This window comes from Syngnathoides biaculeatus, chromosome 22, assembly GCF_019802595.1.
Source record: "Syngnathoides biaculeatus isolate LvHL_M chromosome 22, ASM1980259v1, whole genome shotgun sequence".
Taxonomy (NCBI): Eukaryota; Metazoa; Chordata; class Actinopteri; order Syngnathiformes; family Syngnathidae; genus Syngnathoides; species Syngnathoides biaculeatus.
The window spans coordinates 2,890,085-2,904,458 of record NC_084661.1 but is presented as its reverse complement, the minus strand read 5'-3'; the positions used below and the strand labels follow the sequence as shown (position 1 = coordinate 2,904,458).

The 14,374-nt window shown below is 40.8% G+C and overlaps 1 protein-coding gene across 8 annotated transcripts in view; it reads right to left on the bottom strand.

The window, feature by feature from the left end:
- The window catches only part of exoc6 (exocyst complex component 6), a 103,327-nt gene that overhangs the window by 65,924 nt on the left and 23,029 nt on the right, over positions 1-14,374 (bottom strand). For 4 of the 8 annotated variants that reach the window (XM_061809705.1, XM_061809706.1, XM_061809708.1 and 1 more), the window contains exon 2: positions 4,912-5,083. The exons of 2 other annotated variants lie outside the window; for them this stretch is intronic. In XM_061809705.1, the coding sequence (XP_061665689.1) occupies positions 4,912-5,083 (172 nt within the window). Of the gene's footprint in view, positions 1-4,911; positions 5,084-13,656; positions 13,774-14,044 lie in introns of all 8 variants that reach the window. 2 more of the 8 variants (XM_061809710.1, XM_061809711.1) reach the window with 2 other exon arrangements.

The following is a 14,374-nucleotide window of genomic DNA, read 5'->3' as shown; positions in this document are numbered from 1 at the left end:
CTTTGTGGGTTCTAAATGACAGGTAGGTGCGCATAGAGCTATTAAAAAAAATAATATTTGTGGGGGACTCATTTGTCTCACACTTTATAGCACGTTACGTGTGAATTTAGAATAAATCTCATTGGTCAAACCAGCACAATATAACAAAACACTTGTACTGCATTTAAGACAATTAAATCACATACAATACAATACAATACAATACAACACAAAACAATGACAAAATACAAGTACAAAGACAGTTTAGTAGAGTGTAACACAAGCTAATTAGCTAACTAGACGTATAGTCAAACTCGAAAAACTTCTCTGAAAGCAGCAACAATAAAGAGCTTCGTCGGCATCCAACGACATAATCTTTCTCTCAGAATGTAACAAAAGATCCACATCATATCGGTAATGTCAGTTTACTTGTTCGTTAGCAGCAGGATGAATAAAAAGATCCGTCCACATCCAACGATGTAATCCTTCTCTCAGAACGTAACAAAAGAGCCGCAGCATACCGCCGGTCGCCATAGGATACCAGGTGGCACAGCGTCTTCTCAATGGCAACTGTCCCAGTGTGACATCTGCAAATGGCGTTGCAGACAATATGGCTGCCATTGGGATGTCGAGTGAGGTTTTCGCAACATTGCGCATGAATGACACGCTCTCCGCTCATTTTTTTTTTCGTATAGACATTGATGTGAATAATATTATATGTAGTTTTTACAAGATCTATAATCGTATATATGGATGTCAGTAGCCCTTTAAAGGGCCACTGTCATGAAATGCATGATTTTTAGTATGTTATTAATGAAAAAACAGCAGCAATGGACCCATGCATTTTTTTTCCACCACAAAACATGACTTTGATGTATACAGCTTTTTGTCACTCCCGCCATGAAAATCCTCTCAAGGGATTTGTTTTTGAGAAGAAGCAGGAAGTGAGGTAGATGGCAGGACTGCCCTCAAGTGGACTTGTTTGTTTCTATTAGTTTTACCTCCGGGAAAGTGGCTCGTTGTTCCTTCGTGTTAGCCAAAATGCCGGCTTGTTGTATTGCTGGACATTGTTTGAACACTCGGGAGGATGGATTTACCCTTCATAAGTTTGCATGAGACCCAAATCGTCATGAAAAATGGATTGCACGGGGACAATAGACAAGAGCTTCGTGGGTTTGAAATGACAGGTAGGTGCGTATGCAACTACTAAAAAAAAATAGTAGTTTGGGACGGACTACGTAATCCGTCTCTCCTAACGTAACAAAAGATCCATGTACGTATGACAGGTGTGCTAAATGTGTTTATGTGCGCGATGGATGGCGTCGGGCTCTTCAGCAAAGGCCGCTGCATCGCTTTACCAGCGAAGACTGCCGCGCCAGCTCGCAGATGGCAGCAGCTATGAACAACGCCGTAAAGCGGCCCGGCTCGGCGACATGAAAAACTACCTCAGTGCCAAAAATGAGCCACCTTGGCTGGCTGCCGGCCTTGTCGGCCGGGGTGGCTCGTCGCGGCACCGGGCTGCGATGGCTCATCTCCGCCGTGGAAGTGGATCGGACGGGGAGGCGGTTTGGCCATGATCGCAGATCATCTGAATATGGCTCAAAACAATCAGGTAATATTGCCCCGGTAACTTCACTCAGTTGTGTGATGTTCTCTTCTTCGAAAAGAGCTTCCGTGTCAGAAGGGGCGTGTTCATCTCACATAGTAGGGTCCACCGCGTGTTTTCAACGGTAAATGTCCGGAGGGATGTCACGGACAGGGGAGGTAGCCAATATGGCGACCACTTGGATGTTGTTGAATGACAGTTCCGCAACTTTGCGCATGGATGACGCACTCTCCGCTCATATTTATTTTTTCTTAGAGACAGTGAAGTGAATAATGTTATTTGTATTTTTCATTACAATATCTACTTTAGAATGTTTATAGGGATGACACTTGACCTTTAAGGTCTATATAAATAAACCTGACATGACAAAAATTGAAAGACCTTATGCTAGAATGTATGCGTGCCCCATTTCAAGAACAATCTTTGTGGCAAACCTGTCTTTTCCTAACACACTACAGGTTCTGAAAAAGTACAACCTCAATAAAACACACGCAAGATAACGGATATTGGATAAAACTTGACTGAAAAGTAGTTTCCATTTGTCACTTAAATTGAAAAGTCTGGGAGTTCCAGGATTGTGGCGCAGTGCATGCAGAGAATGGGTCAAAGGTATTTCCAGGTCACAGATATACAATATGACTAGATGTGCCTACGTGCCACAGGGCATTGACGTGGCAGCCACGTCATGATGGTTATATCTATTGTGCTGTAGATCGGCAGTGTTAACTCGAAGGAACACAAAAGTCTCTAAAGTCTGAAACATGCTATTTTTGGTGCAATAACTTTTTCTTGTGAAGCTGTTTGGCTAATGATTTAGAACTAGAAAGCACAGTAATTCCTTGTGGCTCATGAAGTAACTCACGTATGATACGTATGGTATGTCAACTGTGACACCAAGTACACTGGCGCGGTCATTTTGGATAAATGTGAAAGATTTAAGCTTTTTCAAGATTTATTAATAACTTTGTACAGTACTGGGCGTTTTAGGCCACACAGACACACACACATGCAACCTACAAACAATTTTGTACTGTCGTGTGATATGGCTTAAAAAAGTGCTTTAATGTAACAAGCAATCAGGTGTATCGGACAATCATCTGTCCCTCGTATTCCGTTTTATCGAGGGTCCATTTTATATTTGTCCCAAATGTGAATAGTGTAGAAAATTTTGACCACTTAATGACTGACATTTTCAACAGGATTTTAGGTACATAAAAATCAGTCTTCTTTGCATCTGTCTCCCTCTTCATGCCCCCCTCTTCATGCCCTCTCTTTTCCCTCTCCAGCACTCTTCCCGCAGCTGCTCAACCTTGTAATGAGCTCATTGTCCATGAAGGGCCAAGGACAAAGGCAGGCAAATTCAGATTAACCAGGCAGCAGGGACCTGAACCCATCATTGGTGCACTGGGCCTTTCATGGAGTTTAATGGCTTGTGACAGGCTCTTTCTCACAGATTCAGTGACAAACTTCTCGATTCTGGATGGGGATTTTTGAACTATCTGCTCCTGTCACACGGCTCAGAGCCATGACCCAATTGACCAGTCGGCTTTTTATGCAATCCTTTCAACAAGGAAGTTTTCAGACCAGCAGGGCAAACTACATAATCACTAATTCTTTTTTCTTTTTTCACTGCACAGCAAATGGCTCCACATATGATTAGGGGTAAATGACAGTTATAGTAACTGCCAAAATAACAAGACCCTGAGATAATTGTTTTCATCTTAACCTTCTACATTTTTACTTTGAGTTTTAGAAATTTCTGTTTTCAACAATTGGGATATACCCTATGGGTAAAAAGACTGTTCAAATGCCAGTAAATTAAAATAAGCAATATAAAGATGAATCATTTTATAAACTTCATTCACATTTAATGGGACCTACGTATAGCCTGTGCAACTCAATCAAGAAACAAATTGAACTCTTTAAGGGGGGGGGTGGGTGAAATCTAAAAAAAAAAAAAAAAAGTCTAGCAAGTATGATTTTTTGGGGATATGTCCCGTGTAGTGTGACATATGAAGGCGAACCCTATGACATTGTGCCTTGATAAACAATAAGGATTGTGTATTGAGACCGTTGCATCACCTCCCTTACTTACCACTGTCAATATTTACACGCACAAACAAATGTTAACCAAGACATTAGAGGATGAGGACGTCTCAACAAAATGCCAGCATTTTTATATACAAATGCTAGTAAGTAAAGCAAATTGATTTGCATAGTGCATTTCATACACAAGGTAACTGTGTGCATTATATGATGAATAGCATATAGGAACAAAGAAATAAAATATCCATCATCCATCCATCCATCCATTTTCAGCCTGACTCTTCCCCCTCCACCTTTCTCATTCATGCACATATATTCTGTTTTACTTCGGCTAATGTTCATTCCTCTCCTTTCCAGTGCATGTCTCCATCTTTATAATTGTTCCTCTGCATGCTCCCATTATCCAATATCCATTACCACTGCAAACAGGAAGGGGCTCAGAGCTGATCCCTGATGCAGTCCCACCTCCACCTTAAATTCTTCTGTCACACCTAAGGCACACCTCACCATTGTTCTGCTGCCATCATACATGTCCTGAACTATTTTAACATACTTCTCTGCCACACCAGACTTACGCATGCAGTACCCCAGTTCCTCTTTTGGTACTCTGTCATAGGCTTTCTCTAGATCCACAAAGACACAATGTAGCTCCTTCTGACCTTATCTGTACTTTTCCACGAGCATCCTCAAGGCAAATAATGCATCTGTGGTACTCTTTCTAGGCATGAAACCATACTGTTGGTCGTAGATAATTCCCACAGCTCTGAACATCGCCTTTGTTCTTAAAAATGGGAACTAGAACACTTTTCCTCTTCTTCTTCAGGGATCTTTTCGCCCACTAGTATTCTGTTGAATAAGTTGGTTAAAAACTCCACAGCCATCTCTCCAAATTGCTTCCATACCTCCACCGGTATGTCATCAGGACCAACTGCCTTTCCATTTTTTAGATGTGGGATTCCCATTTAACCTGAATTGGAATGTGATTGGTGAATAGAATGAAAGCAGATAGATCCTCAATTACAAGAGGCTGAGAACACTTGTGCGATCACTGTAAATGGTTTTATCATAATGACCTGTAGTAAGGGGCAGAAACAAACTCAACGACTGAAGAACTGCCTTTGGACGATTGAATTCCTCAAATTCACAAAGATTTTATAAAAAGGTGCACATAACTTTTTGGAGCATTTCCATCATACTTTATTTATTTATTTACACCCTTAGCGGACAATAAAGGCTCTTAATATGAGTTTTGGCTGATAGAATCTTAACAGTTTACTTGCCATAAGTTTCTCTGCATCAGTGCGGACTTTGAGAAGCTCTGTGATAGCATCCACAAAACCTTGATGGTGGAAGTTGCACATCTTCTCAATCTCACGGTCATGATTCCTTATCCTGGCATCCAGCTTTTCCATGAAGCGCATGTGGGCCTTTGGCTGGTCATCGTAGATTGATCTGGAAAAGAAAAATCACGTGATGAAAAAAAAATGGGTTACATGAAGTCACTTTGAAAATGAGAATGTACTACAATTATATAAAACCCAAAATATATTTGGAAATCCCTCAATCTAACTTCAATAATACCAGTAACAAAAACATATTTTTAAAAAACTCAAACACAAATTCTACTTGCATGTGTTACATTTGCAAAATATTCAATTCAATCAGTACAGTGTGGGAACATAATTTGATTTCTCTACTTGTGTGGCAATACACAATATTTTTTGATGCAACTGGTTTTGAGTTTTATTAGTTATTACCGTTAGTTGTGCCTTTTGAGCACAACTTGACCTGTAGAGGGCAGTGTCATACACGCTACGATATACACACATTGACAAAGGAAGTAGAAATCATAATCAATTATAACTTGTTTTTCAGAGTTTGAAGAATACTTGCTACAGAGTATATTGCCTGTTTTTATTTGCATTTCATTCGTGTGTCACCTTTGAGTTTGCGATATTTGTGAAATTGAAGAAACAAACGCAGTAATGTATATGAATTTTGATTTATTGATTAATCTTGATAATGTACAGAGCCCCTAAAGGGACATTGAAAAAAAAAAAACGTATTGAAAAAAAAACTTACTTGTTTTTCTCATTACAATGAGTAAGTTTCTGATTGTAGTGAGTAACTGGTCCATTGCATGTGTGCATGTATAGAAGACCCTTTTTCATTTTAGTTTGCGTTTCTAGGCAACAATGACGATAGAGGAGTTAGTTCAGTTGTATTTTCATCTAGGACTTTATTATGAAGACAATGCTGCTTTACTTGCAAATCGTCACCATTATGTTGTGTCTGAGAGACACTTAAAAAGAATTTTGAAGTCTTTTAGTCTGGTTCGGCGCAAAAAATACACTACTTTGGATCGTGTAGTTCATTTTATCCAAGAACGTTTACAAACCTTTGGTCAGCTCTGTGGGTACAGGTGGATGTACACAAAATGCAAGGAGGATGGATTACATATCAAGAAAGAACAGGTCCGCTTAATTTTAAAAGAACTTGATCCAAGAAATGTTGAACTCAGAAGGAGGAGACTCCTCGATTGCCGAAACTATTTCGCAAAGGGTCCCAATTACATTTGGCATTTCGACTCATACGATAAACTGAAACCATTTGGAATATGTATTAACCGCTGCATTGATGGGTTTTCCTGGAAAATCTTCTGGATGAATGCGTTCACAACCAGCAGTGACCCAAAAATCGTTGGTTACTACAAGGAGGCAGTCCACAGATTAGGTGGTACTCCAAGGATTGCAAGAGGCGACCGCGGCACGGAGAACGTGAAAGTCAGAGACTTTCAGCGATATCTCTATCGCAACATTCATGATGGCACCAGTATTGATAGTTACATCGAAGGTGCAAGCACAGCTCATCAGCGCATAGAGAGTTGGTGGGGTTTCCTCAGAAGAGAATCAATTGAATTCATCTCTCTCTTTACTGACCTGAAAGACCGTGGTTTGTTCGACGGGACATATTTGGACAGAAATCTCATTCAGTTCTGCTACCTGTGAATAATTCAGGTAAGATGTTTAATTTAATGTTCAATTTTCAAACAATAAAAATGCTTACCCATTCATCCCCGATCCACAGCAGAAAGTTACATTAATAAAGTAGTTGCTCTTGTATTTAACTAACTATCAGTGGATATATTCATTTAAAGTAGAGTAGTAAATCTGATGCACTTACAATTGATTCAATGATTATGAGCTTCTGTGTTACCTAACTAAAGGGTTCAGTGACTTTTGGTCAGCAATGTTTTTGCCCCAATAGTTGTTTGCACATCAGGTCCATAGCGCTACATGGTAGTGACACATCTAAAGCTATGCATCTATTTCTCTGCTCTTGGACATTTTATTTCATGTTGTCCTCTATTTGCTTAATAAAATAGCAACTTTTAAAATGATTTGGTTCAAGATATCCTATCACCAAAATGCCAGACATACCATGAATAATAAACTGTTCTCTTACTATCTATAATGCGGTATTATTACCCTTCCCCAGGATTAATTAGATGAGACCATCCGTGTGTGGGATGCACACATCATCAGACTGTCGAAGAATCCCAGGGTACCCAATGGCCGTCCCCAAATCATGTACGCGTTCCTAGAACTCTACTCAACTTGTGACTGCATATTCCCACTTGACAAAACAGATGCAGAGTTGTGTTGGAGATTTCGTCCAGCAGTCCCATGTGACACAGACATCTACAACATCTGCAATATTCTGATGGTGGAGTCAAAGATGCATCTTCCAGCTGATCCATATCAGGCATTGGATCTATACCTCCATTTGAGGCATGAGATAACAACTGCCCTCTAATTTGAGACCTAAATAACTTTGGACTCCTTAACTGAACACTTGTTTGAATAGGTATACACAATCCACTATGGTTTATGGCAGGGGTGTCAACTTCTTTCTTTTTTTTTTTTGTTGCAGGCCACACTGTGGTTGTGGTTTTTCTCAAAACACCATTTTTATTGTGAATCCCCATTAATCTATTATACCTATTTTAAAATATATATACCAGCCCAACAATTGTTTTTGCTTCATGTCTATGTAGATTCTCATGGATCCGGTCAGGATAACCCACAAAAATGTTTCATTGAAACAACTGGGTTCTTCTGATTTTCTAAACATCTAATGACCCGAGCCAGTATTCCATTCGGCGAGCATCTGTGAGACTAACAAAAAAAAAAAAAAAAACAGCTATAAATAGCATTTTTGAAAAAAAAAAAAAAGCTGCCATTGTATTTGTATCAAACATTTATTTTTAACTGCCTTTAAACCAAGTGAACAATTGAATAAAAGGAGCTATAAAAACATGCTAAATGTGCAAATGGGGCTTGAAAGAAGTTAACATCACTTTTTGAAAGCTTTTCACCTTCTTTTGAACCTGAGCAAATTGTCAATTACAGTATTCTGTTGTAACATAGTTAATGCAAACAATTTGAAAACAAAAACCGTTAACCATTTGCTACGCTATGAAAATATCTATCGTGTAGGAACGCAACAACACACGTAGTTAACATTGTAAACAGTTTGAAAACAAAAACCGTTGTCACATATGAATGAACAAAGTGCTTAGAGTAACAACCATGACAACTTCATATGATATGGATCCCTTCCATCCATTACAAAATATCCATCGTGTAGCAATCACCAGACAGGACATTGTTAAACTCTTGGCGAAACTCAGTGTATGAGCTGTAGATGCAAGCTAATTCAAGTACTGATCCACAGGTGTGTGTTACAGGTCTTCGACTTAAACTATTAGCAGTCTATTAAAATGCGATTTAAATTTTTCCCTTGCACAGCACAGTGGCTCCTGTGCAAAACCGGGAGAAAATTTCAAGTTTTCGTTGGTCGATGCTTCTCACATAGCGTAGCAAATGGTTAAGAGCTGTCTGCTCTTCTGGATTTAGGGTTTCAGTTGATGGTTTTATCCTCTGGGCCACTTTCTTGTTTGTTGTAAAGGTTCTTTATGTTTTCTTTCATTAGCAATGTTGTCACAGATTTGTCAATACTGGAATGGAAACAGTCAATTAAGTACTTTGGTTCTTGAAGAAATGCTTTATGTGCAATTTTTAGAGTGGCAGCTCGTATGTTGTCTGGAGAGGGCAGGCACTGTGAACCCATTCTTGAAAAGATTTCTAAAAGGTCTTCCATAACATTGTCATCAATGTTGCCTTGAATGGCTTTTTCAAGTGATGCTCGGTCACTTTCTGATAAAAATTTGGAAAATGACATAATCAAGAGTTCATCATCCACTGAACCAAGTCCTTGAAAACAGGCAACAACAAAAGTCGGTGACAGTCTAATAGGTAAAATTTGGTGGTCCCGGTACCCTTTCAACCAGATTCTTCCAAGCGCTTGCCATTTTTGGGGAGAACAGTCTGGCCTTAGTCTTGGAACTCGTTCATCCTCCCGCTCACAGTGTTCCAAAAAATCTTCTGAGAATGCAGAATAAGCCTCTCTGGATACACCATTAATATCCACTGTTTTCACTTGTGAACTCTATTTTCAAGTCACTATTTAGGACTTCTGGTGCCATAAAGACACTAAGAAAATCGTCAACTATGTTTGCACGTCTTAAATTTACAATGACTTGGCTCTTATTGGCGTCTGATGATGCTGCACCATTGCTCGATGACAGAGGCTCATCATTTGGTGTAGAGTACTGCAAGATATTGGAAAAAAAAAAACATACTCATCAGTTCATCCAATAGTGAACAAAATATTAAACAAAAAAAAATATTGGCCCCATTCCAAATTATTGTATTTTTGCATTGTTTCATCACTTTAATCATCCAAAAATGTAAGAAGACCAATGTAACAGGTGAATTTAAAATGCTGTTTTCAATTGTGATTTTATTTATTAGACAAAAATGCATCTTGGCCCTGTGTGTAAAGTAAATAAAGTAACTGACATCTACAAGTTTGGAAAGGGTTTCAAAGGCCATTTCTAAATCTTTAGGATTCCAGTGAACCAAAGCAAGAGAGACTATCCTGAAATGGAGAAAACATGGAACAGTGGTGAACCTTCCCAGAAGTGACTGGCCTACGAAGATTACCAATAAAAATGGCAATTCTGAGGATGCCACAATGAAACTCATGAAAAGTTCTAAAGAACTGCAAGCCTCCCTTTTCCTCAGTTAAAGGCTCATTGCATTGCTGGACATTGCTTGAACACTCGGGAGAATGGAATTACCCTTCATAAGTTTGAAAGAGACCCTGTTCGTTGTGAAAAATGGATTGCACGGGTGCAGAGGACGAGATCTTCGTGGGTTCCAAATAACAGGTCGGTGTGTATACAGCTACTAAAAAAGATGAGTTTGGGGCGGACCACGTAATCGGTCTCTCTCATAATGTAACAAAAGATCAGAGTATGAAATGTGTCGATGTGCGCATCACCCAGCCAACAATGTCTCATTCAGCCTCGTCTCGATAGTGTTCATCGTGGACTGCGGCGGCTTTGAACATATCCCTAAAAGCAGGTGCCGAAAATCAGCCACACCGGCTGAGGCGCCACGTTCGGCGATCACAGCTTCTGCGAAGGCTGCGCGTCGGGCTTTGCAACGGGAGCGGCTGTGAAGAACCCAGCCGAGAATGCGCTACTCAGTCGTGTGCGTGCATAAATCATCGGCTCGACTGTGTTGCTCAGTACTGCGGCGTCTGTGAGCACCCCCCAAAAGCAGCACTACTCGCCTCTGTCATAAGCCACACCGGCCGGCTGCGATGAGCCGCGATGGCTCATCTCTGCCGCGGAAGTGGATCGGACGGGGATGCGGTTTGGCCGTGATCGCATATCATCTGAATATGGCTCGAAGCAATAGTGTAATATTGCCCCGAGGGCTCGAAACAATAGTGTAATATTGCCCTGGTATAATGTGGTTAGCGGCTATGCCGCACAGGTAGGATGTGACTTAGAGTTGAAAGACAAATTCTGGAAGAAACTAGAATAAGTAGTTCTGAGCATCCCAGACAGCGAGAGAGTTGTGATTGGTGCAGATTGTAATGGACATATTGGTAAAGGAAACAGGGGCGATGAAGAAGTGATGGGTAAGTACGGCATCCAGGAAAGGAACTTTGAGGGACAGATGGTGGTGGACTTTGCAAAACGGATGGAGATGGCTGTAGTGAACACTTATTTCCAGAAGAGGGAAGAACATATAGTGACCTACAAGAGCGGAGGTAGAAGCCCGCAGGTGGATTATATTTTGTGCAGACGATGTAATCTGAAGGAGATTACTGACTGTAAAGTAGTGGTAGGGGAGAGTGTAGCTCGAAAGCATAGGATGGTGGTCTGTAGGATGACTCTGGTGGTGGGTAGGAAGATTAAGAAGACAAAGGTAGAGCAGAGAACCATGTGGTGAAAGCTGAGAAAAGAAAAATGTTGTGCGGGCTTTCATAAAGAGGTGAGACAGGCTCTCGATGGACAGCAGAATCTCCCGGAAGACTGGACTACGACAGCCAAGGTAATCAGGGAGACAGGCAGGAGAGTACTTGGTGTGTCTTCTGGTAGGAAACGGGAGAAGGAGACTTGGTGGTGGAACCCCAAAATACAGGGAGTCATACAAGGAAAGAGATTAGCAGAGAAGAAGTGGAACACAGAGGACTGAGGAGAGGCGAAAGGAGTACATCGAGTTGCGACGTAGGGCAAAGGTAGAGGTGGCAAAGGCTAAACAAGAGGCATATGAAGACATGTACACCAGGTTGGACACAAAAGGAGAAAAGGATCTCTACAGGTTGGCCAAATAGAGGGATAGAGATGGGACGAATGTGCACCAGGTAAGGGTGATTAAGGATAGTGATGGAAATGTGTTGACTGGTGCCAGTAGAGTGCTAAATACATGGAAAGAATACTTTGAGAAGTTGAAGAATGAAGAAAATGATGGAGAAGGAAGAGTTGAAGAGGCAAGTGTGAAGGACCAGGAAGTGGCAATGATTAGTAAGGGGGAAGTCAGAAAGGCACTACTTCTTCTTCTTTTCCTTTCGGCTTGTCCCGTTAGGGGTCGCCACAGGGTGTCATCTTTTGCCATCTTAGCCTATCTCCTGCATCTTCCTCTCTAACCCCAACTGCCCTCATGTCTTCCCTCACCACATCCATAAACCTTCTCTTTGGTCTTCCTCTCGCTCTTTTGCCTGGGAGCTCCATCCTCAGCATCCTTCTACCAATATACTCACTCTCTCGCCTCTGAACATGTCCAAACCATCAAAGTCTGCTCTCTCGAATCTTGTCTCCAAAACATCCAGCTTTGGCTGTCCCTCTAATGAGCTCATTTCTAATCCTATCCAACCTGGTCACTCCGAGCGAGAACCTCAACATCTTCATTTCTGCCACCTCCAGTTCAGCTTCCTGTTGTTTCTTCAGTGCCAGCGTCTCTAATCCGTACATCATGGCCGGCCTCACCACTGTTTTGTAAACTTTGCCCTTCATCCTAGCAGACACTCTTCTGTCACATAACACACCAGACACCTTTCGCCAGCTGTTCCAACCTGCTTGGACCCGTTTCTTCACTTCCTGACCACACTCTCCATTGCTCTGTATTGTTGACCCCAAGTATTTGAAGTCGTCCACCCTCGCTATCTCTTCTCCCTGTAGCCTCACTCTTCCCCCTCTACTTTTCTCATTCACGCACATATATTCTGTTTTACTTCGGCTAATCTTCATTCCTCTCCTTTCCAGTGCATGTCTCCATCTTTCCAATTGTTCCTCTGCATGCTCCCTGCTTTCACTGCATATGACAATATCATCTGCGAACATCATGGTCCAAGGCCCAAAAATCTCTGTTGTTCTGCTGTTGCACTGACGATGACGTCAAGGACAGAGGGCGCGACTAATATGGCGACCACTTGGATGTTGAGGGACACTCAATTGCGCAACTTTGCGGATGGTTTACGCATGATCCGCTCACATTTATTTTTTTGTATATTTTTCATTACAATATCTATTTTAAAATGTTTTTAGGGCTGACATTCCCACTTTAAGATTACTGTTTATAACAACAAGAGACTGGACAAAAAGGAACTCATGGCAGAGTTCGAAGGCCAAAACTACTGATGCTCAGGAAGAACATAAATGTTTCTCTTACTTTTACAGAAAAACATAGGATCTGAATGATTCCCAAGACTTTTGTGAGAATATATGGGGTGATGAGATGAAAATTGAGCTTTTTAAAAAAGGTATGTCATATCCGACGTACAGGTAGCACATCATGTCAAAAAATATACAATCAGGAGTCAAACATGGAGATGATAGTGCAATGGATAGTATTGGGCTGCTTTTCTCCTTCAGGACTTTAGAAAACTTGATGTGATTGATGGGACCATGAATTCCACTCTTCACAAGAAAAGGCTGGTGCTGAATATTCAGCCATCAGTTTGTGATCTCCAGTTGAAGCGTACTTGGGTTCTATAGCAGAACAATGGTCCAATATAAACAAGCACAGCGACTTCTGAATGGCAAAAAAAAAAAAAAGGAAATTAAATGTATTGGCATGATCTTAAAAAACCTGTTCATGTTCAACTAAGACAATTCTGCAAGATACAACAAAAATATCTTCACAGAGATGTAAATGTACTCATTGCCAGTTATAGAAAATTCTTGATTTCAGTTGTTGCTCCTGAGGGTGGCCAAACTAGTGATTAGGTTTACGGGGCATTGCTTTGTCATACAGGTCCAAGTAACTTTGAAGATTTTTTTCATCTAATACATGAAATCAGCATTTAAAAATAGCAATTTAAGTTCACTTTGGTTATATTTGTTTAATATATGGGGAAAACGCTTCTCGTTTATTAAGTTTATTCCAAGAACAAGCACGTTTTTTTTGTCTTTTTTCCAATGTCAAATTATGGGCTCCAATTTGCTCATGTGTAGTGTAGATGTAACCTAAATGTCACTACACGAAATTGAAACTTTAGATTCATTTTTGTTTGAATTTTAAAAAATATTCTTTAAACAATTTGGCAAGAATTATTCGAATAACTGTTCCATACTTCACTACATTACAGACTATTCCATGGTTTACCTGCATTGAGCAAGTGGGTGCTGGATCTACAGCAAAGGAGCTTTCTGAGTGAGCCTCTTGGTTGTTTCTAGTCCTGCTGTGCCGATGTCTGTAAGATCGTCTCCTCAAAGATCGTCTCTGCATTGGCAACAGAGAAAGAAGAAAGAAAGTTGTTAGCAGATCAACACATTGTAGATTCATATAGTCATGCTGCCCCATTGTTGCTCTTTTCCTCCCAAATATAGGTGACGGGACAGTCAACGACAGGTTAGAGCATCTGCCTCACAGTTCTGTAGACTGGGGTTCAAATCACTGTAATTCATGCCCCAAACGCCAAACTTAAAATTGGATCTTTAGTATTTTAATATGTGCAATACCCTAAAAACACACGTAAGGGAAGCTGCCTTACCTCCATTGGTGGATCATCTGTGAGCTCGAAGTCCGAGGATAAATCAGAGAGCTGTATTACTTTGGTTTTGGAGGTTGTGTAAATTCGCAGCATGGCTAGTTTACTTTGCTAGTATAGCTGACCGACAGTGACATCACGAGCCACTATATTATGACTATAATCATGTATAACAAAGTCAAAGTCTTCACATGGTCCTTTGAGCGAACGTCCATTTGGAAAAAACAAGTCTTTGCCTGTCTCCAGCAGCTCTGCGATAGTCACTGTTTTGTCAACGGACAAGTGCCGTGTTCCACCTCCACCTCTTGCTCTGACTTGATGATATGAGCCGTT